The 27500-nt window shown below is 37.1% G+C and overlaps 1 protein-coding gene across 1 annotated transcript in view; it reads right to left on the bottom strand.

The window, feature by feature from the left end:
- The window catches only part of wdr75 (WD repeat domain 75), a 43114-nt gene extending 26008 nt beyond the window's left edge, over positions 1 to 17106 (bottom strand). Inside the window, exons 1-9 of the mRNA XM_061926484.1 lie at positions 16973 to 17106; positions 14011 to 14140; positions 12224 to 12289; positions 10569 to 10668; positions 10289 to 10413; positions 7384 to 7454; positions 7163 to 7279; positions 3133 to 3218; positions 2808 to 2966 (exon numbers count right to left, since the gene is read on the bottom strand). Coding sequence (XP_061782468.1) covers positions 2808 to 2966; positions 3133 to 3218; positions 7163 to 7279; positions 7384 to 7454; positions 10289 to 10413; positions 10569 to 10668; positions 12224 to 12289; positions 14011 to 14140; positions 16973 to 17058 — 940 coding nt within the window. The 5' untranslated portion in view covers positions 17059 to 17106. The remainder of the gene's footprint in view (positions 1 to 2807; positions 2967 to 3132; positions 3219 to 7162; positions 7280 to 7383; positions 7455 to 10288; positions 10414 to 10568; positions 10669 to 12223; positions 12290 to 14010; positions 14141 to 16972) is intronic.
- Positions 17107 to 27500: the final 10394 nt, after the last annotated feature.

The following is a 27500-nucleotide window of genomic DNA, read 5'->3' as shown; positions in this document are numbered from 1 at the left end:
CTCGGCACCACGTGATCCCTCATTCCAGCAGGTAGTTTGCAAAGTGTAGTGGAATGTGTATAGGTGGTCGTTGGTTTACAATGTCCTGTAATAAACACGCTCAAAAAATGTATTTAATACTTAATTTTGGTCTAAAAACACAAAATTTGCTCAAGAAATAGCAGTTTGTTATGTCTCCCTAGTGGGAGGCAGACTCTTTTGGTGGCAGAGCACAAAGGAAAGTAAAATTAGGCATGTTGGTTACAAACATTCAGGTAGTATTCACAGCGTTGTCGACACTGCTCCCCAGACTCTTCAGCTGAACACCAAAAAGATTAACCATCAAGGTAAAGCGGATTTTATTTCTTATTCCTAATTGTTGTAGCGACCTGACTCTTAAAGTTAAGAACTTTAGTCATTTCAAACTGACTGCACCAGTGCGAATTAATGTGTGTGCGAGTCAGCAAGGCGGTTGCAAGGAAAAGGGACAACTAAGCTGATGTTTTGGCTTGGTTATTAAATAAAACGTTGATCCATCACCACCTTGTTATTTTTGTTTAATATACAGTACCGTAAAGAGCTTTAAGTGTACAAATCTTTACTATTATATGGACTTTTGTTGAGGCTTGAACCCATTATTTATGTTTATATTGTTTTTTCTGGAAGAATTTGCTTCAATATACACTTATTTTGTTTGTTATTTACGAACCTTGTTCAAGAACCAATTAAGTTTGTAAATCGAGGTACCCATCCATCCATCCATCCATTTTCTACCGCTTGTCCCTCTCGGGGTCGCGGGGGGTGCTGCAGCCTATCTAAGCTACATTCGGGCGGAAGGCGGGATATACCCTGGACAAGTCGCCAGCTCATCGCAGGGCCAACACAGATAGACAAATCGAGGTACCGCTGTAATTAAATAACGACTACGATTAATAATACCACTTTACAAAGGTAGAAACAAGCATGTGTTCTCTAATTACAGACCAATATCACTGCTGCCACAGTTCTCAAAGATCTTAGAAAAATTGTTTGCGGTTAGGTTGAAAAACTGTATTAATAGATATATTTTAAGTAATAGTCAATATGGGTTTCGTCTTAATCCCTCAACTGCAACAGCAATGATTTGGCAGAAGACATTTTAACTGCAATAGATAAAAACAATACTTAGTAAGTATTTTTGTCGATCTTCAAAAAGATTGACGTTAATAGGAACTCTGCATAACATAATGTTAGTTGTAGAGTATCACAAGGATCGGTCATAGGACCAATACTGTTTCTCATCTATGACTATGATATTAATAAGGTTTCCAAACTGTTTAAGTGCATTTTATTTAGGACAACATATTATGGATGTGTTCGAGGTGGTTGAAAACAAATTACTCAAAATTAAAATACATTTTGATGTTAATAGATTATCCTTGAATACTGGTAAAACTAAGTATATGATTTTTTTGTAGAAATTGAACAAATGTAGATGCTTCATATGTCGAAAGAGTTGCAATTCAAAGAACACAAAAGATTACATTTTTGGGTCTCATGATTGATAATTTGTCACAGAAATCCTAAATTATACAAAGGTTAAAATATCTAAAACATTTTCTATTTAACAAAAAGTGAAGGAATTTCTAAATCAAAAAGCATTGTATATTTTGTATAATTCACAGATTTTTCCATACGTGACATACTGTATTGAAGTGTGGGATAATGCCTGTAAAAAATATTTAAATCAAATCTTCCTTTTGCAGAAGAGAGCCCACAAACCCGATATTCAAACAGTTTAACTTACTGAAATGGTAGAGTATAATATCTTAGAAATCACGCAAAAAGCAAATGCAAACATTTTACCCAACAACATAAAACACGCTTTGTTAAAAGAGAAACTAATTATAATATAAAAGTAACTGGGCTCTTTAATAAATCGGCATATAGAGCAGGGATAATGGAAAGAAGCATTTCAATCAAAAGGTGTTAGTTTATGGAACAATCTTGACAGCGGAGCAAAAATTTAAATCTACTGCATTAAAAAAACATGATGAAAAGATATGATTTGAAGTAAATGTTTGTTTCCATGTTTAGTTATTTTGTTTTGAAATTTGTATGTTATGAATAGAGAAAAAATTCCTGAATGGTCTCCTGAGTTGAACAACAAATGTAATTGTGTAAAAACAGGGCAGACATAAGTTTCTACTTCTTTCTGCTCCTTTTCATTCATGGTTTATTTTAATGATTTATTTGAATGTTATGTTGATTGTTTCTTACCCTAAATGAATGAAACAAAAAAACTAAAATCGATTTACAATAGATGAATCATGCAGTCATTATCCATTATTTGCTCTGTTATCCACTATTTGCAGACATTGTTGAGTACGGTATGTTGTGGTAGAAAAGTTATTGGGTTTGAGAGGTTTTGATTTTGTTCCGCACATTACATAGTATTACCCCTGCTTTCGTTGAGTGATCTATAGCTGTGATTTTTGTTAGTAAATGGGATTATCATCACACGTAGACTATGACATCTCGGTTTAAACAAAAAAGTGAGTACAAGGGTGGGCGATACAGGGACAAATTTGCCTGGTTCGACATTTGATGTGCATGTTTGAGCGCTACTAAGGGACACACTGGATTGGTGGAAATTATGATAACTGACCAAAATGAGAGGGAAAGTTACGAGGCTGCACATAATTTGCAGCATTTAGTTGAGTTGGCATGACTGCAAAATCCGGAAGGGTCTGATAATACGTCACCCATAAGCTACAAACTTGGCTCATTGTTCCTCACAGACTGTGCTACATGAAAGTTCCAATGGCATTTAAATCATAACATCTTACTGTTATCTGCATGTGAGGTACAGAACAGGGACCCATCAGGGGAAACAGTGACATGGGTAATTGCTCCACCGAGTCGAGGAAGAAAGTCCCGCTGCGTCACCTGGCTGTATTGCCACTGGACAAGTACAGACTCCACACCTCCACTCAGCAGATTGGTACCTAGTTGAAAAATAACAAAAACATGGATAAGGAAGCAAAACCATTGTGTAGAGAGAACAAAAAATGCATTCTGTAGCAAATTGATTACCTTGAATGTCAATTTTTACAAACAATTTGCAATTAATTATATAATTGATCTAAACTCTAAACCAGTTGTGTTGTTTACCTTCTGGGGTGAAGCATAGCGAGTTGACAGCACTGTGGTGCCAGTGTAAGGTGGAACATGTATATTCACTTTGGTTGAAGTTTCTCCTAGAGGATAAACAACATTTAAACTCAGGAAATGTATTCAAAGAAAGTTGGACATTATATTTAAGAAAAAACAAAGATTTGGTTTTCTTTGTCTTTTTAAAACAGACTCATTTCAGCTTAAAACATAAAAATGGGACACATTCTCACATTTGTTAAACAAAATGGTTGAATGGATTTAACAAAATACAGTTAAACCTTTATATATGCACCCCGTTTGTGAACTTTTCTGTTTACAAACTTTTAGATCGCACCACATATGACTGTGCGATCTGTATACTAACGCTTCATTCATTCAGTGCCCCGCTGGCAGCCATTTTGTGCTTGCTCGTATTGAAGCGATGGCGGAAGCTGGCACTTGTATCACAGCAAGTTTAGAAATTGTGATGAGAAGGGACTTTTCTGAAAAAAAATCTCAAAGCGGACGTATTTCATAGAGAAGATTACCTCTCGTTCAGTGGTGCCTCTTCCAAAGCACGCACACAGTGCATCCCTCCGCCCCATCTCATCGTGCAAAGGAGCAGCTCAAGAGAAGACCTTTGCCGAGTTTAATTTACTGTCAGTAAATGGATTTTACTTTTGAAAATGTTTATTATTGTAGCAATATAGTTGTTAAAATCAGGGATTTCTGATCGTTTGTGAGGGCATCAAAGGAACTTGTGTGTACGCGCATGCAGGACAGTACAGCTTGTCATCTTTGTTTTAATTTGTTAATAAAGAGACAGTTGATTCATCATCTCCTTGGTTATGTTTGTTTAATATACAGTATTGTGTAGCACTTTATATTGTGTTCAAAATGTACCAACCTTAACTAAAATATGGACTTTTGTTCGGGTTGGAACTACCGTATTTTCCGCACTATTAGCCGCACCTAAAAACCACAAATTTACTCAAAAGCTGACAGTGCGGCTTATAACCCGGTGCGCTTTATATATGGATTAATATTAAGATTCATTTTCATAAAGTTTCGGTCTCGCAACTACGGTAAACAGCCGCCATCTTTTTTCCCCGTAGAAGAGGAAGTGCTTCTTCTTCTACGCAAGCAACCGCCAAGGTAAGCACCCGCCCCCATAGAAGAGGAAGCGCTTCTTCTTCTACTGTAAGCAACCACCCGCCCCCGTAGAAGAAGAAGAAGCGCGCGGATATTACGTTTCATTTCCTTTGTGTTTACATCTGTAAAGACCACAAAATGGCTCCTACTAAGCGACAGGTTTCCGGTTCATGAAAAGACGCAATCTCTCCATCCGCACACGGACTACTATTTCACAGCAACTGCCTAAAGACTTTCAAGAAAAGCTGGCAACTTTCCGTGCATATTGTAAAAACAAGATAGCTGAAAAAAAGATCCGGCCAGAGAACACTATCAACATGGACGAGGTTCCACTGACTTTTGATATTCCTGTGAATCGCACTGTGGATACAACGGGAGCACGTACGGTGAATATTCGCACCACAGGGAATGAGAAGTCGTCCTTCACTGTGGTTGTAGCTTGCCATGCTAATGGCCAGAAACTTCCACCCATGGTGATATTCAAAAGGAAGACCTTGCCAAAAGAGACCTTTCTAGCCGGCGTCATCATAAAAGCTAACTCGAAGGGATGGATGGATGAAGAAAAGATGAGCGAGTGGTTAAGGCAGCGTTTCTCAAAGTGTGGGGCGCGCCCCACTGGTGGGGAATAGAGACATGACAGGTGGGGCGCGAGGAACGGGAGGAAATTTCACTTTACGGTAATTATTATTTTTTTATTATATTCTTAGATTTTTTTTTTTTTACTATGCTTTCATTTTCTATACACACTGTAAATCACTTTGTGATTCTGTCTGTGAAATCTGCTATATAAATAAATGTAAATTACTTATTTTTCCTGTAGGCTTTAAATTTCTGGAGGAGCGAAAGTTTGACAGACATAGCAACAGTAACTAATAGGGGCGGGGCTAAGCGGAACAAATTTGACGAGACAAGCGCAGCAAAATGAAAAGCTGTCCCACTGTCAAACGACGCAGTGGCGAGACGTATATGCGACATTGCAAGTGATCTTGAGGAACAACTCGTAGACAAATTAAAAGAAAGTCGTTTTGCTTTACAAGTGGACGAAGCTACGACAGCAATAAAGACTGCCTGTTCATCGCATACGTCCGCTTTGTGAATGGCGAGTCACTGTGCGAGGATTTGCTGTTTTGCAAATACATAAAAAATAGAGCCACTGCTGATGAGCTGTTCAAGATAATGGACAGTTTCCTCAAAGAACACGACCTAAATGGGAAAACTGTGTGGGCTTTTGCTGTGATGGTGCACAGACCATGGCAGGGTCAAGAAACAGGCTGTAGGCTTTAATAAAGAGGGTTGCGCCAAATGCGCATTGGACACACTGTGTCATTCACCGGGAAGCACTCGCATCAAGGCAGCTCAGCCCCGAACTCAATGAGGTTGTGAGCGCGGTACATTTGATCAAAACACGACCACTGAAAGCGCGACTGTTCTCTGCACTGTGTGAGGAAATGGGAGCTGATCATACGGCCGTGCTGTTTCACAGTGAATCAAAGTGGCTCTCCCGGGGCAAAGTGCTGTCACTTGCCCTGTCTTGCCAAATGCATAGCTCCTCTTTTTTTTGCAAAGATTGCAAAGTGGCACTTTTATTTTATTTATTATTGAACTTGATGCAAGTTATTTGATTTATTATTGAACTTGATGCAAGTTATAACACTTTTATTTGGTTTATTATTGAACTTGATGCAAGTTATAACACTTTTATTTGATTTATTATTGAACTTGATGCAACTTATAACACTTTTTTTGATTTATTATTGAACTTGATGCAAGTTATAACACTTTTATTTGATTTATTATTGAACTTGATGCAAGTTATAACACTTTGATTTATTATTGAACTTGATGCAAGTTATAACACTTGTATTTGATTTATTATTGAACTTGATGCTAGTTATAACACTTTTGTTTTATTTATTATTGAACTTTATGCAAGTTATTTTATTTCTTATTGAACTTGATGCAAGTTATACCACAGCTGCACAGTTATTTTATTCATTATTGAACTTGATGTTATTTTATGTTGAGTTTGAATGTATACAACTTGATGTTACTTGATGTTCAATAAATTTGAAAATGTTAAGCTTGGCATTAGCGTTCTGTTGTGGCGATGGGGGCAGGTGGGGCTTGAAAACTCCCCCTTGTCTAAAGTGGGGGATGACAAAAAAAGTTTGAGAACCACTGGGTTAAGGGAAGTTTACGCGAAGAGGCCGGGTGGCTTTTTTCACGCAGCTCCGTCCATGTTGATATACGACTCCATGCGCGCCCACATCACGCTGGTTTTTAATATATTATTAAAGTTTGACTGACCTATCTGACTGTATTTTTGACATTCCCTTTAGCGCAGTTAGATGCGGCTTACAACACGGGGCGACTTATAGGTGGACAAAGTTTTGAAATATGCCGTTCATTGAAGGCGCGGCTTTTAACCCAGGGCGGCTTATGGTGCGGAAAATACGGTAATTCATATTTACATTGTTTATGAGAAAATTTGCTTCACTATACCAACTTTGATTTACGAACCATGTTCAAGAACAAAACAAGTTTGTAAATCAAGGTTCCACTGTACATTGTTTCTTTACACCTTACGTTAAGGGTCGCAGTGAGTTTTGGAGCCTATCCCAGCTGATTTTGAGCAAGAAGAGGGTAATACACTTCATTCACATCTGTGGGCAATTTAGTTTCCTATTCACCAAACTTGCATGTCTTTGGACCACAGTAACCCATGCAAAAACAGTGAGACCATGCAAAAATCACATCAAAAAACACTTGTGAGTTAGACAGGCTAACGACACAGTCATTGTGCTGCACATAAAATGTTCCATATTATATTGCATAAGTGTTATCAGCAAAATAAACACAATTTATGTACATCAACACCACAATGCGATATACCCACCACAAGCGAATTTTTCCATCCTCATGTCCGGAGGCAATGCAGTCTTCTTTTGGGTGACAGGCAAGGCATGTAAAGGAGTTCTTGGCCCCCTTCTTGTTGTGTTTGCTCAGGCTAAGCCTTTTGACAATCAATTAAGACAGTTAGTGTTATTGAGATGTAGCCTACTGCCCATGTACTTGTGTTCACAATGGCACAGAAATAAATACCCGTCTCTAGCTTACCTGTATGACTTCTGGTTCTTGAAGAAAAAGACTTCCAAATCAAAAGCTTTGGCTGAAGCAATGTACTCCGCCTGTGTAGATGAACATTTAAATGATGGGTATTATTAGAGATGGGTAGTAAAGTTTGCATTCATGAACCCTGGAATTGTGAGCATCAAAATTACAATACAAAAAGGGCTTCTCGCCCCTTTTTCTATGTTCTGTATTGTTGTTGGTTTCGCTGATAAGATTTTTACACTTTTTTTGTGGATTTCAGGTGTTATTTATTTTATAAATGTATTTTTATTTTTTAGTTATAAATGTATCTATATTATAGAAGTATTTACATTACTAATCCGTTCGACTTGAATTTCACAAAATTGCATAAAAACATTGTTTAACAAAAATGTATGTGTTTCCTATTTTTCAAGTACCGGTTTGAGCACCCTTTAAAAAGTACATATTTAGTACTCTTGGTTAAAATGTAATAAAAAACATTCCTAATTGTTAGAGAATAATACATCTGCACACCTACACCAAACCTGCAATAATTGGCGCATCACAAAAGCTACTACCATATTGACTAAAATATAAGATGAGCCCTCTCTTTTAAAATTAACCATGTTTCAATAAAAGTTAAATAATTTCTGGTTGATTATAACAAAGAGTATCATATCACCTAGCTGCTTGACAGTCGTTTAGATTTACTTGAATAATCACCATTACCTTCCAATTGTACACAGCATATATACAAATTAAGGCCAGTGAAGGGCAAGCTAGTTGGAAAATGTAGTAAGCTAAGGTACAACTTACTCTCGATTAAATGTAGCTAAGCTACAGGGGAAGCTAGCCCCTGAGAATTGTAGCAAGCAACACGGCAAAAGTAGCTTGCTACATCAAATCTACTTTTAACGGCATTTATATCTAGGGTCCCACAAGTATAATATCAATGTTAATGTAACAGAGAGTCCATTACTATTACCTATCTGTCATTTAGCTGGGGACACCCTAAAACTACCTCTAGGAGTCCCCGCAAACCACTGTATGTTTTTATTTAGTTTGCCTTATCTTTGGCCCACTCCTATAATGTTACTAATTTTCTCTACCAACGGTAAAAAAAAAACCAGCATCTTTCTATATCTTGACAAAAAAACAATGACATATGTGTTGTTTAGGAACAGTTGGTAATGATTATGTGCAGTAAAACTTATCATGAACTCAACTCACCTAATGTGTGTTCCTAAATTTGTGTTGGACGTCTTAGATGAAGAGAGTAGTTATGATTTTGGTTTACAGAGTAAACAACTAAAAACAAAAGGTTTTGGGCATTGTTTTCTTTAAACGCATGAATGTATCTAAATATGGCCAAGGACACGCATTATTGTGGGTTTCCTTCACGTCGTCTTCATCATTTAAGGAAAAATCGAATCTGCGGGAGAAAATTCCTTTGACATTTTGTATGTTTCTTTTTTTGAGTCTTCAGCTTGATGCGTCCCTCGGTCTTTGACTTCCTTGTCGTCATGTGATATGAGTGCGTTTGTTATGATTTTTTTGCCTTCTAGTTTTCGATGACCCGCCTTATCAATGTTTCGCCCTAAACTTAGCCAATTGTGACTCATCACACGAACACCAACCAATCAAAACAGATTTTCTCCATATGTATGGATGTAGTCATTCATCCAGGTCATTGTATTTTCTACATATTTTGTGGGGGCCTGGATTTCCAGTCCATTTACTGTCTTTGTAGCTTTGATGTAAGCTATCTCGCTATATGGGTCTAAAAGTAGCTAAGCTACAGGAAAAGCTACTCGTTAAAAAAGTAGCTAAGCAACCGCCAAGCTCCTGAAAAATGTAATTAAGCTACATAGCTTGTTACTGTCAATTACTGACTAAGGCAAATTACATTTAGGAATTTAGATTCATCAGGATTAATCACAGGTGATTACTTGCTTGCATAGTTAACATTTGCTTAGGAAAGACCCCAATATTTGTGTACAAATGCATTTTTTGGCAAAATAGTATCCAGGAACATTTTTTAAAATGTATACATGAATGCATGTCATTTATCTGCATAAAACTTGGAAATTGTTTTATCCAATGTTCTTTCAGGCTGCATTTTGGAGTCTCTTCAATCATTTTTGTACTGACATATGCATTGATCTGATCACTGACCCGTATAGTGGTTAAGGTAAAAGAGTTTGTATGGTCAAAATAAATAGTATTGTGATATTTGTTTTTATATTAATCATACAAATTAACTGGTCATTTTGACAACCCAAATTTAAATCCAACTCATTGCTAATTTGCTTAACTTTTGAGCCCCTTTTCATTTCATTTAGGGGGCACTGACTGTAATCCTCAGAGGTCTGAATCCTGGCCTACAATTGGCTGTTCTAAACAGGACCCATCCATCCATCGATTTTCTACCTCTTGTCCCTTTCGGAGTCGCGGGGGTGCTGGACCATATTCTAAACAGGACATTGAGTTCAAACCCAAATCAAAACTGATTTTTACATAGATAAAACAGCAGGCTAAAATTAGGTTTCCCAAAGCCCCGACCTCAACCTTATTGAAAATTTGAGGAGTATGCAAAAAAGCCTGGTCTGTGCCAGGAAGCCAAGCAATTCAAATGAATTACCAGTTGCGGCCAGAATTAGGCCATAAGGTATGTAAACCTCCATTGTTGGTGAGGTCTTGTAAATTTCTTTAAATGGAAGTAAAGAAATGGTGTAAGGAAAAAAGGAAAAAAAACACTTCATATATTAATTCCAAATTTCCAATTATTGTTATTTGAAATTATAACTGTAATGTAGTTACTTATACCGAGCAGGATTACGTTTCAAATTTGAAGCAGAAAACTACGGAGTAGCAGTCTAACAGCGATGAAGTAGCTGTTCAAGATGTCTGTCAGAAGTGGTGTACAAACCCCTCTTCCAAAGGCGATGGATTGTGAGTTCGAACTGACATTTGCAAGCACAGCAGAACACTCCAGGGGCTCTGCCAGCTGATCTGAACTCTGAGGAAGATGTACCGCCACGAGTTGACAAAGCTCTACACAAAAACACACACAAGCACACGACTGATGACCTTTTACCTAGTTGTTTTTCATCAAACTGTTGAAGCCACTAAGTAGCATTTACTTGTCTTTGGCGCACCCTAGTGGTACTTAACAGTAGCTAGTAAAGTGCACCTAAAAGATTGCTTACCAGTAATTTTGTCGGTTTTTGTTCGGGTGACTACAAAGAAGACTCCCTCATGGTTTGCAGAGGCATAGATGGAGTACATGGGATATCCAACAACATAAGACTAAAAGACAATGACAAAAAATCTGTCAAAAAAATGTAATTCACTATCACGGTGTGTGAAAAACTTTCCACCAAAAACAGTTAAAACACAGACAATTTATTTTTACAAATCAGGGATGTGCTGATCGAATGGCCACCGATCAGAATCATACGATTTATTTGAAAAAGTAAGTGATCGCCATTGCTGAATAATGTGAACAAACACCAATCCCCTGTGGCTAATATTGTATTTATTTTTAGTCTCCCAACTGACAAGCAAGCTAATTATGTGTCTCTATACATAATGTGAATCTGCGCCCCCAAATTAATAATAATCCCCACCATTACTAAACATAAAGTGGATTTCATAATATCTTAAGAATTAATTTGTTTTTCTTAACTGTATGAAATAAAAATAAAAGAATAAGAAACTAGTTTAAATATTGTGCCGAAATTGTTAAACTGTCAATACAATAATCAAACTGAAAAACGTACAGTTAATACATGTGATCGGTGTTGGTATCGGCCGATATCACTCATGGCTGATCAGCATCAGAATCGTTAAGGCTGGAATATACTCTCGCGTCATGTAGCTTGCGTCCCCCCTGACGGCGTCTTGTTTAATTTATAATTCTTCAGTGGGGAGTGGCGCAATACTGTGTATTTTCTTCCTGTGAAGAGTGACTAAATACAACCACATGTCTACACTGGAACTAATCATTCACAATCATTAGGTTACTCTAATGGATGTTTTACTTATAAACCTTTGAGAGGATGGACTGTGCAACTTCTGAACAAGTTGCGGCAGAGGACATTATAGTCTGCAACAATATTCGGTCGTTCGGGACATGGGACATGGGAAGAGAGATCCAACTTGTAATTGTAAATATATATATATTTTTAAATAACTACTTAAGTTAACAACATGCTGGTGTTTATCTCTTTTGTCATGTTCAGAGTTCACACCTTTTTGTAAATACACCGTGCCTGAAAGATTGACGCAGAATGAGAAATGTGTGTGAGAGAAAAAGACGTGTGTGCATGAGAAAGAACATGAGTCGGAATTGAACATGTTAGCACAAGATTTGTCGTACTTTCACTTTGTGACTTCTTCTGGGCGCAACAACCCAATAAGCTGAAGAACACACATTCAGTAATTGTCTTCAGAGCGCACCGAGATATTAAGTGCACAATATCAGTTTTCATGCAAATGTTTAATCACTGTCTTATTTCATACAATAATTTGTGCATTTCAGGCGCAAAGTCTGCTTGCCTGTGTTCAGGGACACTCCCTGGCAAAAACTGACCAATCACAGCTCTGCGTTCTGCATGGACCTAAGATTTATGGGAGGTGCACGTAGGCTACGCGGGGGGGATACGCAGGGGAATGGGGAACGACGGCGACGCCTAAGCAAGTTACGCAAAAGTATACACCAGGCTTTAGCATATATTCCTGATCGGAACATCCCTAGTACAAATGTTAAGCATGTGCAGAAAATAAATTGTGAATATCTTTATAATTTCAGGAAAGTTTAAGGTAAAGAAAGACAAACAAAAATAAATAAATCAGGCTGCACCTTAATGAGGATTCCATCTGTAAAGTCCCAAAGCTTGACAGTGCCATCTACTGAACAAGAGTAGACCTGCAACAAATGCAAAACAATTGGTTCAACAGCTAATGAATGGCAAAATACACTGAACATACAGTAGTAGTTAAAGAGGAACTGCACTTCGTCATCATGTCTTTCATAAGGATTGTGTGAAGTGAGTTGTGAAGTGAAACATATTTATATAGCGCTTTTTCTCTAGTGACTCAAAGCACTTTACATAGTGAAACCCAATATCTACCGGTAAGTTACAATTAAACCAGTGTGGGTGGCACTGGGAGCAGGTGGGTCAAGTGTCTTGCCCAAGGACACAACGACAGTGACAAGGATAGCGGAAGCGGGGATCGAACCTGGAACCCTCAAGTTGCTGGCACGGCCACTCTACGAACCGAGCTATACCGTCCCAGTATAGAAATACTACCGTATACAGAAACACATTTAGGCCCTACTGTGCATTGAACCACAACAGTGTAGATAACGGGTTATTTTATTGCACATTTAAAAATCAATAAACCCGCATCAGCAATTAAAACATATCTTATGTGGTAGTGTCAAAATTAAAATTGCAAAAAACTTATTAAACATGAAAAAATAAAGAAATAAAATATCTGAACTCACAATCTGTAGAACCCATTCGAGCTTCTGGGGTTGGCCGACATTGTCTCACAAGATGTAGTTTCTCTTTAAATATCCTTCTTGAAAATAGCCTTGCAAATATATGTGTTGTCTTGTCTAATCACAAAAGATGCAGACGAGGCGTGTTGGCTGAGTTCTTAAAAGTTTATTCCACAAGGTGCTCATCAAAGATATCCCGGCATGGCTAAACGCGGCTACTGCGCATGCTCTTCGCTACTGTGGCATGCTAGGTAATGGAGTTCTTATGTTACCTAGCTCATAACATCACAATATATATGCCTTAGGCCAGGTAGAAGGCCTTACTGACAACAACTCATGATCTGATTGGCTATCGCAACTGTCTATCACCTGTATGTGCCCTTTCACTTACAGTGCACAGACGCCAGCATTGTTGATTCTGATGGCTTCGGGCAGATTTGGTACAGCATGGCATCATAAGCTAGCTGAATTCTGATTGGATAAAAGCTCTAACCTAAAAACAACAGCACTGGAAGGAGCATAATATGACATGTAGAGAATATGAATACTTTTAGATATTTAGGGAAAGTAAATTAAAAAATACTTTTATCTTTAATTATGATCATGATTTCTGGTTATGTTAGGCCAGCAGAGAAGGCCTTGCTGGCCCACCACTGGATACATCCCTAACTACATGTCTTTTTTTCTCTCTCTCTTTTAATATCGCTATAAATGATGGACAAATTCTAACATCAGATTTGGCGACGCAAACCCCTACAATATATTGTATAAAGAAACAATATTTGTGGTCACACCGTGAACTAGTACCAGCTCAGTGGCCTGGTGGTTAGAGTGTCCGCCCTGGGAGGTTGTGAGTTCAAACCCCGGCCGAGTCATAACTACAAAGACTACAAAAAATGGGATCCATTGCCTCCTTGCTTGGCACTCAGCATCAAGGGTTGGAATTGGGGGTTGAATCACCAAATGATTCCCGAGTGCGGCCACCGCTGCTGCTCACTGCTCATTTCACCTCCCAGGGGGTGAACAAGGGGATGGGTCAAATGCAGAAGATAATTTCCCCACACCTAGTGTGTGTGTGACAATCATTGGGACTTTAAATTTAAAGGCATGCACCTTTACTTATAGGTGATAGATAGATGTACCTGGAGGTGGTTGGTGGGTTTGAGCACCACACCCGTGACCAGATCCGTGTGTCCACGAAGCTGATGAATACATTCTTCCGTGGCCGTGCTGTACACCTTCACGCACTCGCCAGACGCACACAGGAGGAACCTACAATCACAATTGCATGTTAACTTGGACTTGCAGTTCATGCGTAAAGTAAATACAAATTGACGGAGTAGACATTGAAAGAGTAAAAGAGACAAGATTTTTGGGAGTATTAATAGATTATCAAATGAACTGGAAATCTCATATACAAAACATACAACATAAGGTGGCAAAAAACATTTCAATAAAGAATAAAGCAAAATACGTCCTGGGCCAAAAATCATTTCATATTCTCTACTGCTCGCTAGTGTTACCATATCTGAGTTATTGTGTAGAAATGTGGGGAAATAACTACAAATGTGCGCTACATTTGCTAACCGTGTTACAAAAAAGATCAGTTAGAATAATACATAATTTTGGATATAGAGAACATACAAACCCTTTATTTATTGAGTCAAAAATATTAAAGTTCGGTAATTTGGTAAAATTGCAAACAGCTAAAATGATGTACAAAGCAAATTATAACCTGCTACCAAAGAATGTACAACAATTCTTCTCAACTAAAGAGAAATATAACCTTAGAGGAAAATCTAATTTAAAACATTTGTATGCACATACAGCACTTAGAACCTTTAGCATATCAGTATGTGGAATTAAATTATGGAATGGATTAAGTAAAGAAGTTAAACATTGTACTGATATGATCCAGTTTAAGAGGTTGTTCAAAATAATAGTGCTTACAAAGTACAAACCCCGTTTCCATATGAGTTGGGAAATTGTGTTAGATGTAAATATAAACGGAATACAATGATTTGCAAATCCTTTTCAACCCATATTCAGTTGAATATGCTACAAAGACAACATATTTGATGTTCAAACTAATACAAAATTATTTTTTTTGCAAATAATCATCAACTTTACAATTTGATGCCAGCAACACGTGACAAAGAAGTTGGGAAAGGTGGCAATAAATACTGATAACGTTGAGGAATGCTCATCAAACACTTATTTGGAACATCCCACAGGTGAACAGGCAAATTGGGAACAGGTGGGTGCCATGATTGGGTATAAAAGTAGATTCCATGAAATGCTCAGTCATTCACAAACAAGGATGGGGCGAGGGTCACCACTTTGTCAACAAATGCGTGAGCAAATTGTTGAACAGTTTAAGAAAAACCTTTCTCAACCAGCTATTGCAAGGAATTTAGGGATTTCACCATCTATGGTCCGTAATATCATCAAAGGGTTCAGAGAATCTGGAGAAATCACTGCACGTGAGCAGCTAAGCCCGTGACCTTTGATCCCTCAGGCTGTACTGCATTAACAAGCAACATCAGTGTGTAAAGGATATCACCACATGGGCTCAGGAACACTTCAGAAACCCACTGTCAGTAACTACAGTTGGTCGCTACATCTGTAAGTGCAAGTTAAAACTCTCCTATGCAAGGCGAAAACCGTTTATCAACAACATCCAGAAACGCTGTCGGCTTCGCTGGGCCTGAGCTCATCTAAGATGGACTGATACAAAGTGGAAAAGTGTTCTGTGGTCTGACGAGTCCACATTTCAAATTGTTTTTGGAAACTGTGGACGTCGTGTCCTGCGGACCAAAGAGGAAAAGAACCATCCGGATTGTTATAGGCGCAAAGTTGAAAAGTCAGCATCTGTGATGGTATGGGTGTGTATTAGTGCCCAAGACATGGGTAACTTACACATCTGTGAAGGCGCCATTAATGCTGAAAGGTACATACAGGTTTTGGAGCAACATATGTTGCCATCCAACAACGTTACCATGGACGCCCCTGCTTATATCAGCAAGACAATGCCAAGCCACGTGTTACATCAATATGGCTTCATAGTAAAAGAGTGTGGGTACTAGATTGGCCTGCCTGTAGTCCAGACCTGTCTCCCATTGAAAATGTGTGGCACATTATGAAGCCTAAAATACCACAACGGAGACCCCCGGACTGTTGAACAACTTAAGCTGTACATCAAGCAAGAATGGGAAAGAATTCCACCTGAGAAGATTAAAAAATGTGTCTCCTCAGTTCCCAAACATTTACTGAGTGTTGTTAAAAGGAAAGGTCATGTAACATAGTGGTGAACATGCCCTTTCCCAACTACTTTGGCACGTGTTGCAGCCATGAAATTCTAAGTTACCGTAATTATTATTTGCAAAAAAAAAGAAAGTTTATGAGTTTGAACATCAAATATCTTGTCTTTGTAGTGCATTCAACTGAATGTGGGTTGAAAATGATTTCCAAATCATTGTATTCCATTTATATTTACATCTAACACAATTTCCCAACTCATATGGAAATGGGGTTTGTACAAAGAAGAATTATGAGAAATACTTTCAACTTTATTGAAAATAAGATATTCTTCATCTCAGTATGTTAATAATGACTGAATTAATTAATTACATATTACAAAACTGTTGTGTATACTAATTCACAGATGTTATTTTATTATATAAAAAGGTCAGTAAAGGATTCTATATATTTGTAAACGCTCTGAAGTGGGGAAAGTGGTAGGATTAAATAAGCTTTGCTTCTTCCTACTCCTTTTCGGACATGATGTAAAGTGAAATGATATGAAATTGTGTGATGTATTGTACTGTAAGTGTGTTCATGTTCGAAATATACTAAAGAAAGAAATAATTACTGACTGAACATGGGATGTACCGTTGCCATGTCAATGAGATTGCATATTCGAAATAAACATAAACCATTCCCATTACTTATTCTACCCTGTGAAGTTATTTACAATGTGCATCATCTGGGTGGCATGATTACAGCACGTTGCCATGCTAATGGCGACAGGAACTGGACTGTAAAAAAAAAAAAAAGAACCGCCAGAGTCGGGGAGCGTAATACAACATGAAAACTAAAACTTACTTGGAGTCATGGGTAATGACAGGCGATCTAAAATTGATTTTACTGCCACCTCGGTGAACCACGCGGATGTCTGTGTCGGCAACCATGTTTTCTCCTGCTTCAACTACGACCTCTTCTTCTTCGGCTTTGCAGCCATGGCTTGAAAGGTGCATACTGCCACCTACTGTACCATAGTATGTATGCACGGGCTCAATACCAATACCAGCACCTGTTTAAAGTTAAAAAAGTTAAAGTACCCATGATAGTCACACACAAACTAAGTGTGGCGAAATTATTCTCAGCATTTGACCCATCACCCTTGATCACCCCCCCTTCGAGGTGAGGGGAGCAGTGAGCAGCAGCAGTGGCCGCGCCTGGGAATAATTTTTGGTGGTTTAACCCCCAATTCCAACCCTTGATGCTGAGTGTCAAGCAGGGAGGTAATGGGTGCCATTTTTAGACATTATAACCCCCAATAGTAATGATAATAATAATAATAATAATAAAGGGACAAGTAGTAGAAAATGGATGGGTGGATAATCCATCCATCCATTTCTACCGCTTATTCCCTTCGGGGTCGCGGGGGGCGCTGGAGCCTATCTCAGCTACAATCGGGCGGAAGGCGGGGTACACCCTGGACAAGTCGCCACCTCATCGCAGGGCCAACACAGATAGACAGACAACATTCACACTCACATTCACACACTAGGGCCAATTTAGTGTTGCCAATCAACCTATACCCAGGTGCATGTCTTTGGAGGTGGGAGGAAGCCGGAATACCCGGAGGGAACCCACGCAGTCACGGGGAGAACATGCAAACTCCACACAGAAAGATCCCGAGGCCGGGATTGAACTCACGACTACTCAGGACTTTCGTATTGTGAGGCAGACGCACTAACCCCTGTTCCACCGTGCTGCCCTGGGTGGAGAATGATAATGATAATCATAATAATTTAATTATACATTAATGATAATATTGCAACACATAATCAATTAAAATATAATAATAATCCATCCATCCATCCATTTCCTACCGCTTGTCCCTTTCGGGGTAATAATAATATAGTTACATGATAAAACAATTCTAATATTTCCCAATAACCTCACCACACCAAATTAGTATATTATTATCCTATTTAAATTATTAAACACAATTATAATACTAACATACTTCTAATAACAACAACAATACTATTAATAGTAATAATAATATCCATCCATCCATTTGCTACCGCTTGTCCCGTTCGGGGTCGCGTAGGTGCTGCAGCCTATCCCAGCTGCATTCAGGCGGAAGGCGGGGTACACCCTGGAAAAGTCGCCACCTCATCGCAGGGCCAACACAGATAGACAGACAACATTCACACTCACATTCACACACGAGGGCCAATTTTAGTGTTGCCAATCAACCTATCCCCAGGTGCATGTCTTTGGAGGTGGGAGGAAGCCGGAGTACCCGGAGGGAACCCACGCCAACTGGAGAACATGCCAACTCCACACAGAAAGGTCCCGAGCCCAGGATTGGACTCAGGACCTTCGCATTGTGAGGCACATGCACTAACCCCTGTTCCACCATGCTGCCATTTAATTATATATTAATGATAATATTACATAATCAATTATAATATAGTAATAATCCATCCATCCATCCATTTCCTACAGCTCGTCCCTTTCGGGGTAGTAATAATAATAATAATATAGTTACATGATAAATTATACAAATTCTAATATTCTCCAATATTCCAATATTGGCTATGACCTGTTTCCCCCTACCCACATATGCTAACCTCACCACACCAAATTAGTATATTATTAACCTATTTACATTATTAAAAAAAACAATTATAATATTAACATAATTCTAATAACAACAACAATATAGTTATATAATAATAACATTAATAGTAATATTAATAGTATTCCAATATTCCCAATGATTATCACCTCTTTCCCCTACACCAGTGGTTCTCAACCTTTTTTCAGTGATGTACCCCCTTTGAACATTTTTTTAATTCAAGTACCCCCTAATCAGAGCAAAGCATTTTTGGTTGAAAAAGGAGATACAAAAGTAAAATACAGCACTATGTCATCAGTTTCTGATTTATTAAATTGTATAACAGTGCAAAATATTGCTAATTTGTAGTGGTCTTTCTTGAACGATTTGGAAAAAAAGATATAAAAATAACTAAAAACTTGTTGAAAAATAAACAAGTGATTCAATAATAAATAAAGATTTCTACACATAGAAGTAATCATCAACTTAAAGTGCCCTCTTTGGGGATTGTAATAGAGATCCATCTGGATTGATGAACTTAATTCTAAACATTTCTTCACAAAATAAGAAATCTTTAACATCAATATTTATGGAACATGTCCACAAAAAATCTAGCTGTCAACACTGAATATTGCATTGTTGCATTGTAATGAATGGAATAGCCAACTTGATTTGATGTTCAGTTTATGACCTTACATTCATATTTTGTTGAAGTATTATTCAATAAATATATTTATAAAGGATTTTTGAATTGCTTCTATTTTTAGAATATTTAAAAAAAATCTCACATACCCCTTGGCATACCTTCAAGTACCCCCAGGGGTACATGTACCCCCATTTGAGAACCACTGCCCTACACTATGCTACGTTTCCATTAACTTCACCACTCAAAATTATTATAATATTTACCTATTTACATTATGAATAAACAACAACAATAAGAATATAATAACAATAATGATATATATATATTAATAATATTCCCCATGACTATCACCTGCTTCCACCTACCGTATGTTTCGTACATTAAACTGACCCCACCAAATTATTTTATTACTATTTCAGTCATCCATGGCTATAATCCTTGTCATCGCCCCTTGCTGTAATTCCTCATGCACTTTTCCCCATGATAACTCTTTCATATCTAAGAAATTGGAAGCAGCTTTAACAAGTATGTAGATTTATTACTTACTTATTTTTTGCAACTATTGAGTGGAAAACTACTATTTTGTCCTCGGATGTTCTTGTAAATATTGATTATTGCCTTGTGCTTATTGGGATGTTGTTCTTATTCCTTCCCAAAGCCGTTCTTTTCTGCTGATGTACTTTATCTGCGTCTATGTATGTAAAATTCTGGTCTGCTTTGATTTTCTGTACTTCTGTTGATTCGGGCGGAAGGCAGGGTACACCCTGCACAAGTCGCCACCTCATCACAGGGCCAACACAGATAGACAGACGAACATTCACATATTCAACTAAAATGTTCTGGGGAGCACATTTCCAGAAAGCTAAGGACCAGTAGACAATTGATTTTGGTCTATTTTATTTTGTCAGGGATACAAGGGCACTTTGGTGTTTTTAAAGACCTTCTGCAAGTTTTTTTTTCACTGAACTCACAGGCCAATAGTCCAAATGATGAAAAAGAAAGGACTTAAAATAGAACCTTCAAGAACACCACTAGTATAACTAAAGAAGTTGAACAAATGACTACTGACTGCATCTGAAGTAAACACGCTACAGGAACACCTTAGTTAGGTAAATCACATTACGAAAAAATAACTGTAACTGCCAAAAAAGAGAGGACTTAAAAGTGCATGAGGGACGCTTCAGTGATGTAAACCACTTTTCTGTGGACAGTTCATGACATCTCTGCTCTGCCAACTTGTCTACATGGAAGAAGATCCCCCTACTGCTGGCTTCCCAATGGACTGTACTCTCACTTTATCCACTAATGTAACAATTTTAATAATTGCACCCAGTCTGCATTTATTCAACCTGAAGGGGGGAGTCCAAGTTCCTCTATACCAGTGGTTCTCAAATGGGGGTACGCGTACCCCTGGGGGTACTTGAAGGTATGCCAAGGGGTACGTGAGATTTTTTTTAAATATTCTAAAAATAGCAACAATTCAAAAATCCTTTATAAATATATTTATTGAATAATACTTCAACAAAATATGAATGTAAGTTCATAAACTGAACATCAAATCAAGTAGGCTATTCCATTCATTACCATAAACCCAGAGTTTCCCCCATGCCATGATGGTTTGACCCTCACTAAAATGTCTGTCAAAAAGAACTGTGAAAAGAAATGCAACAATGCAATATTCAGTGTTGACAGCTAGATTTTTTGTGGACATGGTCCATAAATATTGATGTAAAAGATTTCTTTTTTTGTGAAGAAATGTTTAGAATTAAGTTCATGAATCCAGATGGATCTATATTACAATCCCCAAAGAGGGCACTTTAAGTTGATGATTACTTCTATGTGTAGAAATCTTTATTTATAATTGAATCACTTGTTTATTTTTCAACAAGTTTTTAGTTATTTTATATATTTTTTTCCAAATAGTTCAAGAAAGACCACTACAAATGAGCAATATTTTGCACTGTTATACAATTTAATAAATCAGAAACTGATGACATAGTGCTGTATTTGACTTCTTTATCTCTTTTTTTCAACCAAAAATGCTTTGCTCTGATTAGGGGGTACTTGAATTAAAAACATGTTCACAGGGGGTACATCACTGAAAAAAGGTTGAGAACCACTGCTCTATACAACAGGGGCACTCAGGTGTTTTTAGGAATTTGCCACAAAATAATTTGTCTCCAATTCCTTGAACTGAACTCAGGAGCCGGTGTAATGTCCTTCACAGGCCGGATTTGGTGCCCAGGCCACCAGTTGAATAGTCCTGTTCTTCAATCACCCACAAGATTGCCTTCTATCGCTTCCTTTCCGCAAAACCATCTATCGCTCTATCCCTCTGGTCTACATTTTTACATATAATCAGGAGTTTTATGTCTCTTAACACTTTTGCCATTTCAATATTTCTTATATTCTATCTCAAACTCCCCCTGCCCGCAACCAATTATGACCTCTGACGTGACGATCTACTTGTCACCTGGCTAATTAGAGCCACCAACCATACTGAAGCAGCCCGCCATATCATAATGTAGGATAGGCAAAGCCACCTCCCATTTTTTGATTGCTTGTTTAGTAGGTAAATGCAAATTCAGGATGTATTACATCAGTTGAGTAAACCCTTCTCCACAATGATGTACAGCTGGAATAGCAAGAGCATGTAATAGCGCTGTTTCACCACAAGGTTCATTGAGACGCATTTGGACCAACGCGGTGTGACGAAAATATTAATGTGTGTGGTATATTTCTGATCGTGTCACTCTCCCAGGACAGAGTGACTGCGTGATGAGCCAAGAAGATGCCAAAGAGGAATCGTCGAACAAAAAGCTTTATTTGTTTCAGCGAGCCTCAGACTGGAACTGCAGCTTTCAGGAGAAAGAGTATGGGCCTGATTAATCTCCTGATGTCCTCTCGGACCATTGTCCTTAAACACCTTTTACACGAAGACCCTTACTCTTCGTAGTTCTAGCCTTGGGGCCGGCCAGTCTGGACAAAGCCCAGTTTGTTGTTTGGCCAGTCAATCTGTTTCCTGGAACTTATCCCTCTGCTCGGTTTGAGTCGGGTGACCTCCAACCCCTGATCTCTACTCCTACCTGTGGGGTCTCCAACCAGGTGTCACTAATTTATTTATGATCACTCCTAAAATCCAAGCCTACATTCCTTTAGGATTCCAATTGTTCTGGGGGCAAGAGCCACCACTCTCTGGATGAGCTGTGATGGACATCTGCACCTGAGGCTATCTCAGGGCATATTTCCTTAATAGAATAATCCCCTAAAATATACTGTGCCTGCTAGTTAACAATAGTATAAGAAAAATGTACATGTCCCAATTCACCTCATGTGCTAATTCTGTTGTTACAGAAATGTTAAATAAAGCAACACAACTCAGTACACAGTGACTCATGTTCATGTGTGCAACAATAATACAAGATAATAAAAACAAAATAATTAAATACTGAATGGCTGTCTTTGAAGAGCCGAAGATCGACGACTCAGGAGGAGTCTGATTTGACTTATCAACTTAAACAATATTGATATTAATACACTGAACAAAAATATAAACACAACACTTTTGTTTTTGCTCCCATTTTTCATGAGTTGAACCCAGAGATCTAAAACGGCACATTTCACGGTGGCTTTTTTTTGTGGGCACCTAAGTCACGTGTGTGCAATAATCATGCTGTTTAATAAGCATTTTGAGATGCCACACCTGTGAGGTGGGATGGATTATCTTGGCAGATACATACAGATTTAGACAGATTTGAGAGGAATAGGTATTTTGTGTGTATAGTAAAAGTTTTAGATCTTTGAGTTCAACTCAGGAAAAATGGGGGTAAAAACAAAAGTGTTGCGTTTATATTTTTGTTCAGTATATATCAACAATTTCATTTCGGTTCAGATTTTTTGCAAACAAATAATTGTGGTTTTAATATACTTTTCAGTTTTTTTGTCTTTTACAATTAAAACATTGATCCGTTTGAAAGACTCTGGGATGTTCATAAACTGTGCATATACACATTGGCTGAGGCATTTCTAGTAGGTACAAAACTACAGGTAAACATATTAATAATATTTAATTCAATTTTTTTTATTTACAAAACATTGTAAAAGTCCATAAACTTAACAATTTTGTTTGATTAGTACGTGTTTTATAAAAGGGAAACCGTAGCTGTAATAGCTTATAAGTGGGTTCCCCAATACAGCACATTCAAGATGATAAAGTACAACACTAATAAGATTTTCACATGTTTACATCCTAAACTATTTCATACATTCACACATCCTTGCAGTTTTAATTCATACTCTTCAGTTCTTTTTCTGGTAGTTGGTACTATTACACATTGTAATTTGGCAATATTATGTGTGATAGAGTACTCTGGGTGCAGAATGCTGATCTGATATCTTCTTAGGACAAGGACTCAGGTCAGAGAGTAAGGCACAGAGAGGCTTTTAGACACTCTTTAATGGTGAAGTTGGACAATTCGGGTGTGTATGTGTGCGTCTGTGGTCTAAAGGGAACACAGACAAAGAATGATTAGGATACATTTAGGCAAAATAATATGCAATAATGTAACAAGATATGTATAATGTTATATATAATATAATATACTCTACAATGTGTTTTAAAACAAATATACAAACAAATTTACATGGACTAATAAAACAGTCCATTAGAAATTAATGGAGAATAAGGACTGATGATTTCAACAGTGCTTTAAACGTGGTCTATGTCGCCCTCTAGTGGTAGGATAGGGTAACTACTGTGTAACAAGAAGTATGTCGCCATTAAAAGGGCGAAAGTTGAGCTGGCGAATTATATCGTCATGCAGGAACATTGTTGCAAACAAACACTCGGTTAAGGATATATCTAATACATTATAGACATTTTAGAATTAATAACAGTGCTATATTCGCCGTATACGTACATTTTAGTAAGGAACGCACACGATGCTGTTCACACCATCGCGCTACAAACAGGAAATGACGTCCCCTAATAGATCGCCAAAATAAGAACACAGGAAATCTAAAATTTGAAAACTGCGGCAGAATAAGATACAACTAAAACACGTTCTGACATTATTGATCTATTTCAGTATGCATACTACGATAATAGATGTTAATTAATTAATGTTTAAGGTTTGGTTTTTATCATCACTCCGGTCATCAACAATTGAGAACAGAGAAATGGACATTGAAACAGTGTAGGTCTGACTTGGTAGGATATGTACAGCAAGTAGTGGACATAGACAGAGAGAGAGAGAGAGAGAGAGAGAGAGAGAGAGAGAGAGAGAGAGAGAGAGAGAGAGAGAGAGAGAGAGAGAGAGAGAGAGAGAGAGAGAGAGAGAGAGAGAGAGAGGGCTGGGGGAATTCTGCCCTCAATGAAGACTCCCAGGTTTGATGGCAGGGCGAACTGGGAGGCATTTCATCCCACTTCTGACACCAATTGTAGCGTCCAGAAGAAGTGCACACCAAGTCTGACGCTCTTTTTAATTTTTTATTGAGCAACCTATACTAACACAGCTCAACTTACCTCGTTCTTTCCACACGCACGTCTATCCTCACTCCTCATTTCCGCAACAGCAACGCTTCCTCCTTCTTCGCCAATCACCTTACAGGCGTAATACGTTCACAACAAAGAGGATGCAAGATAAAGTGACAGAAATTTACATTTTTGCATTGTATTATACATCGGGAAGTGTTGTGTAAGAAAAGTGTTAAAAATAAAACCATCAAAAGCCATCTGCTTTTGTATAAAGATAAGTTAGGTTATATGAAAGTATTATTATTTTTATTATTTATCTTACGGTAGATCAAAAATAATTTGAGCAAAATTTAATTTAAATATTGTCGGTGTGGCCCTCCAGCAGTGCTTGGGTTGCTCATGCGGTCCCCGGTAAAAATTAATTGCCCACCCCTGCCCCAGGGTCTTACAAACTGATCGATGTTGATTTGTTGTAAAGGACAAATAAACTAATCTAAACAATATTGTTAGGTTCTGTTGATCTTGAACCCCAAGATGCAGAGCTGGCAGGCGTAGCACAGGCAAACGTGACTTTCACGTCAATAGGAAATAGTGCAACTGGGAAATGCACGTGCAGGGAACATGCAATTGAAACAAGCAGGCAGGCTTGTTTATAAAGAAGCCTGTTTGGCAACCTGGAACAGGTGTGCTCAGATTGCCAATAAGGCACAGGTGTGGGAGACAGCGCTGGGGCCAAAGTAATGAGGCAAACAGAAAAGTACCACTGAAAATAAGAGCACTGGAAATGAGACAATACCAAAAACAGTAAAGAAAATAAACAAAGCCCAAACCTGTCATGACATTCATGACAAATATATTAAAGTGACACACATGCTGATAAAACATCATTTGTTCACAGATAACATTACTGATAACGTTTTAGAAGAAGACAAACATATGTTTGCATATGTATATATATATATATATATATATATATATATATATATATATATATATATATATATCCAAAGGGAATAAGCGGTAGAAAATGGATGGATGGAAATATATATATATATATATATATATATATATATATGTATATATATATATATATATATATATATATATATATATATATATATATATATATATATATATATATATAGTCAGTTTCTGTGGTTTATCCGTTATACAGTGCTCAATACCGGGGTAGAGCGGAATATACGTTAGGTCAGGAAAAAACAGAGGCTATTTCATCCAGACAAGCCTGTTTCACAGGTTTCGCTGCTCTTCAGAGGATTTTATAATCATTTTATATAAACCTGCGAAACAGGCTTGTAGGGATGATGTAGCCTCTTGTGTTTTTTCCTGATCTAACACATTTTCCGCTTTACCCCAGTATTGAGCACTGTATAACGGATAAACCACAGAAACCTCGACTGTATATATATATATATATATATATATATATATATATATATATATATATATATATATATATATATATATATATATATATATATATATATATATAACCTCAGCTTTTGTCTGCAGTTTCTTTCACAACAGTTTGGCTCCAAAAAAATAATAAAAATCTACGCAAAGTGGCACACATTTTGCGGTACAATTAACCCTAAATATAACCTGTCATGACATTCACGACAAATATATGAAAGTGACACACACGCTGATAAAACATAATTTGTTCACAGATAACATTACTGATAATGTATTAGAAGAAGATATATATATATATATATATATATATATATATATATATATATATATATATATATATATATATATATATATATATATATATATATATATATATATATATATATAGTCAAGGTTTCTGTGGTTTATCCGTTATACAGTGCTCAATACCGGGGTAGAGCGGAATATACGTTAGGTCAGGAAAAAACAGAGGCTATTTCATCCCGACAAGCCTGTTTCACAGGTTTCGCTGCTCTTCAGAGGATTTTATAATAATTTTATATAAACCTGCGAAACAGGCTTGTAGGGATGATGTAACCTCTTGTGTTTTTGCCTGACCTAACACATATTCCGCTTTACCCCAGTATTGAGCACTGTATAACGGATAAACCACAAAAACCTCGACTAGGTATATATACATTTATATATATATATATATATATATATATATATATATATATATATATATATATATATATATATATATATATATATATATATATATATATATATATATATATATATACATATATACATATATATATATATATATATATATATATATATATATATATATATATATATGTATATATATATATATATATATATATATATATATATATATATACATATATATATATATATATATAAACCTCAGCTTTTGTCTGCAGTTTCTTTCACAATAGTTTGGCTCCAAAAAAATAATAAAAATCTACGCGTAGTGGCACACATTTTGCGGTACAATTAACGCCTAAATATAACCACATGTTACAGTAATCTGCTCATGCAACAAACATATTCCAAACATTTGTGTTTGTTTATATAATATAAAATGTATGCTTAAATATCTCATTTAAATCTGGTTCACGATTTCAAATGAAGTAATCCATCAATTGGTAAGTAAAAAAATACAATTAAATGCATAGGCTATTGTGAAAAAATATCCTGCAGCGTATATACA

This window comes from Nerophis lumbriciformis, linkage group LG31, assembly GCF_033978685.3.
Source record: "Nerophis lumbriciformis linkage group LG31, RoL_Nlum_v2.1, whole genome shotgun sequence".
In the NCBI taxonomy this organism is placed as follows: domain Eukaryota; kingdom Metazoa; phylum Chordata; class Actinopteri; order Syngnathiformes; family Syngnathidae; genus Nerophis; species Nerophis lumbriciformis.
This window is presented reverse-complemented; position numbering and strand designations above follow the sequence as displayed.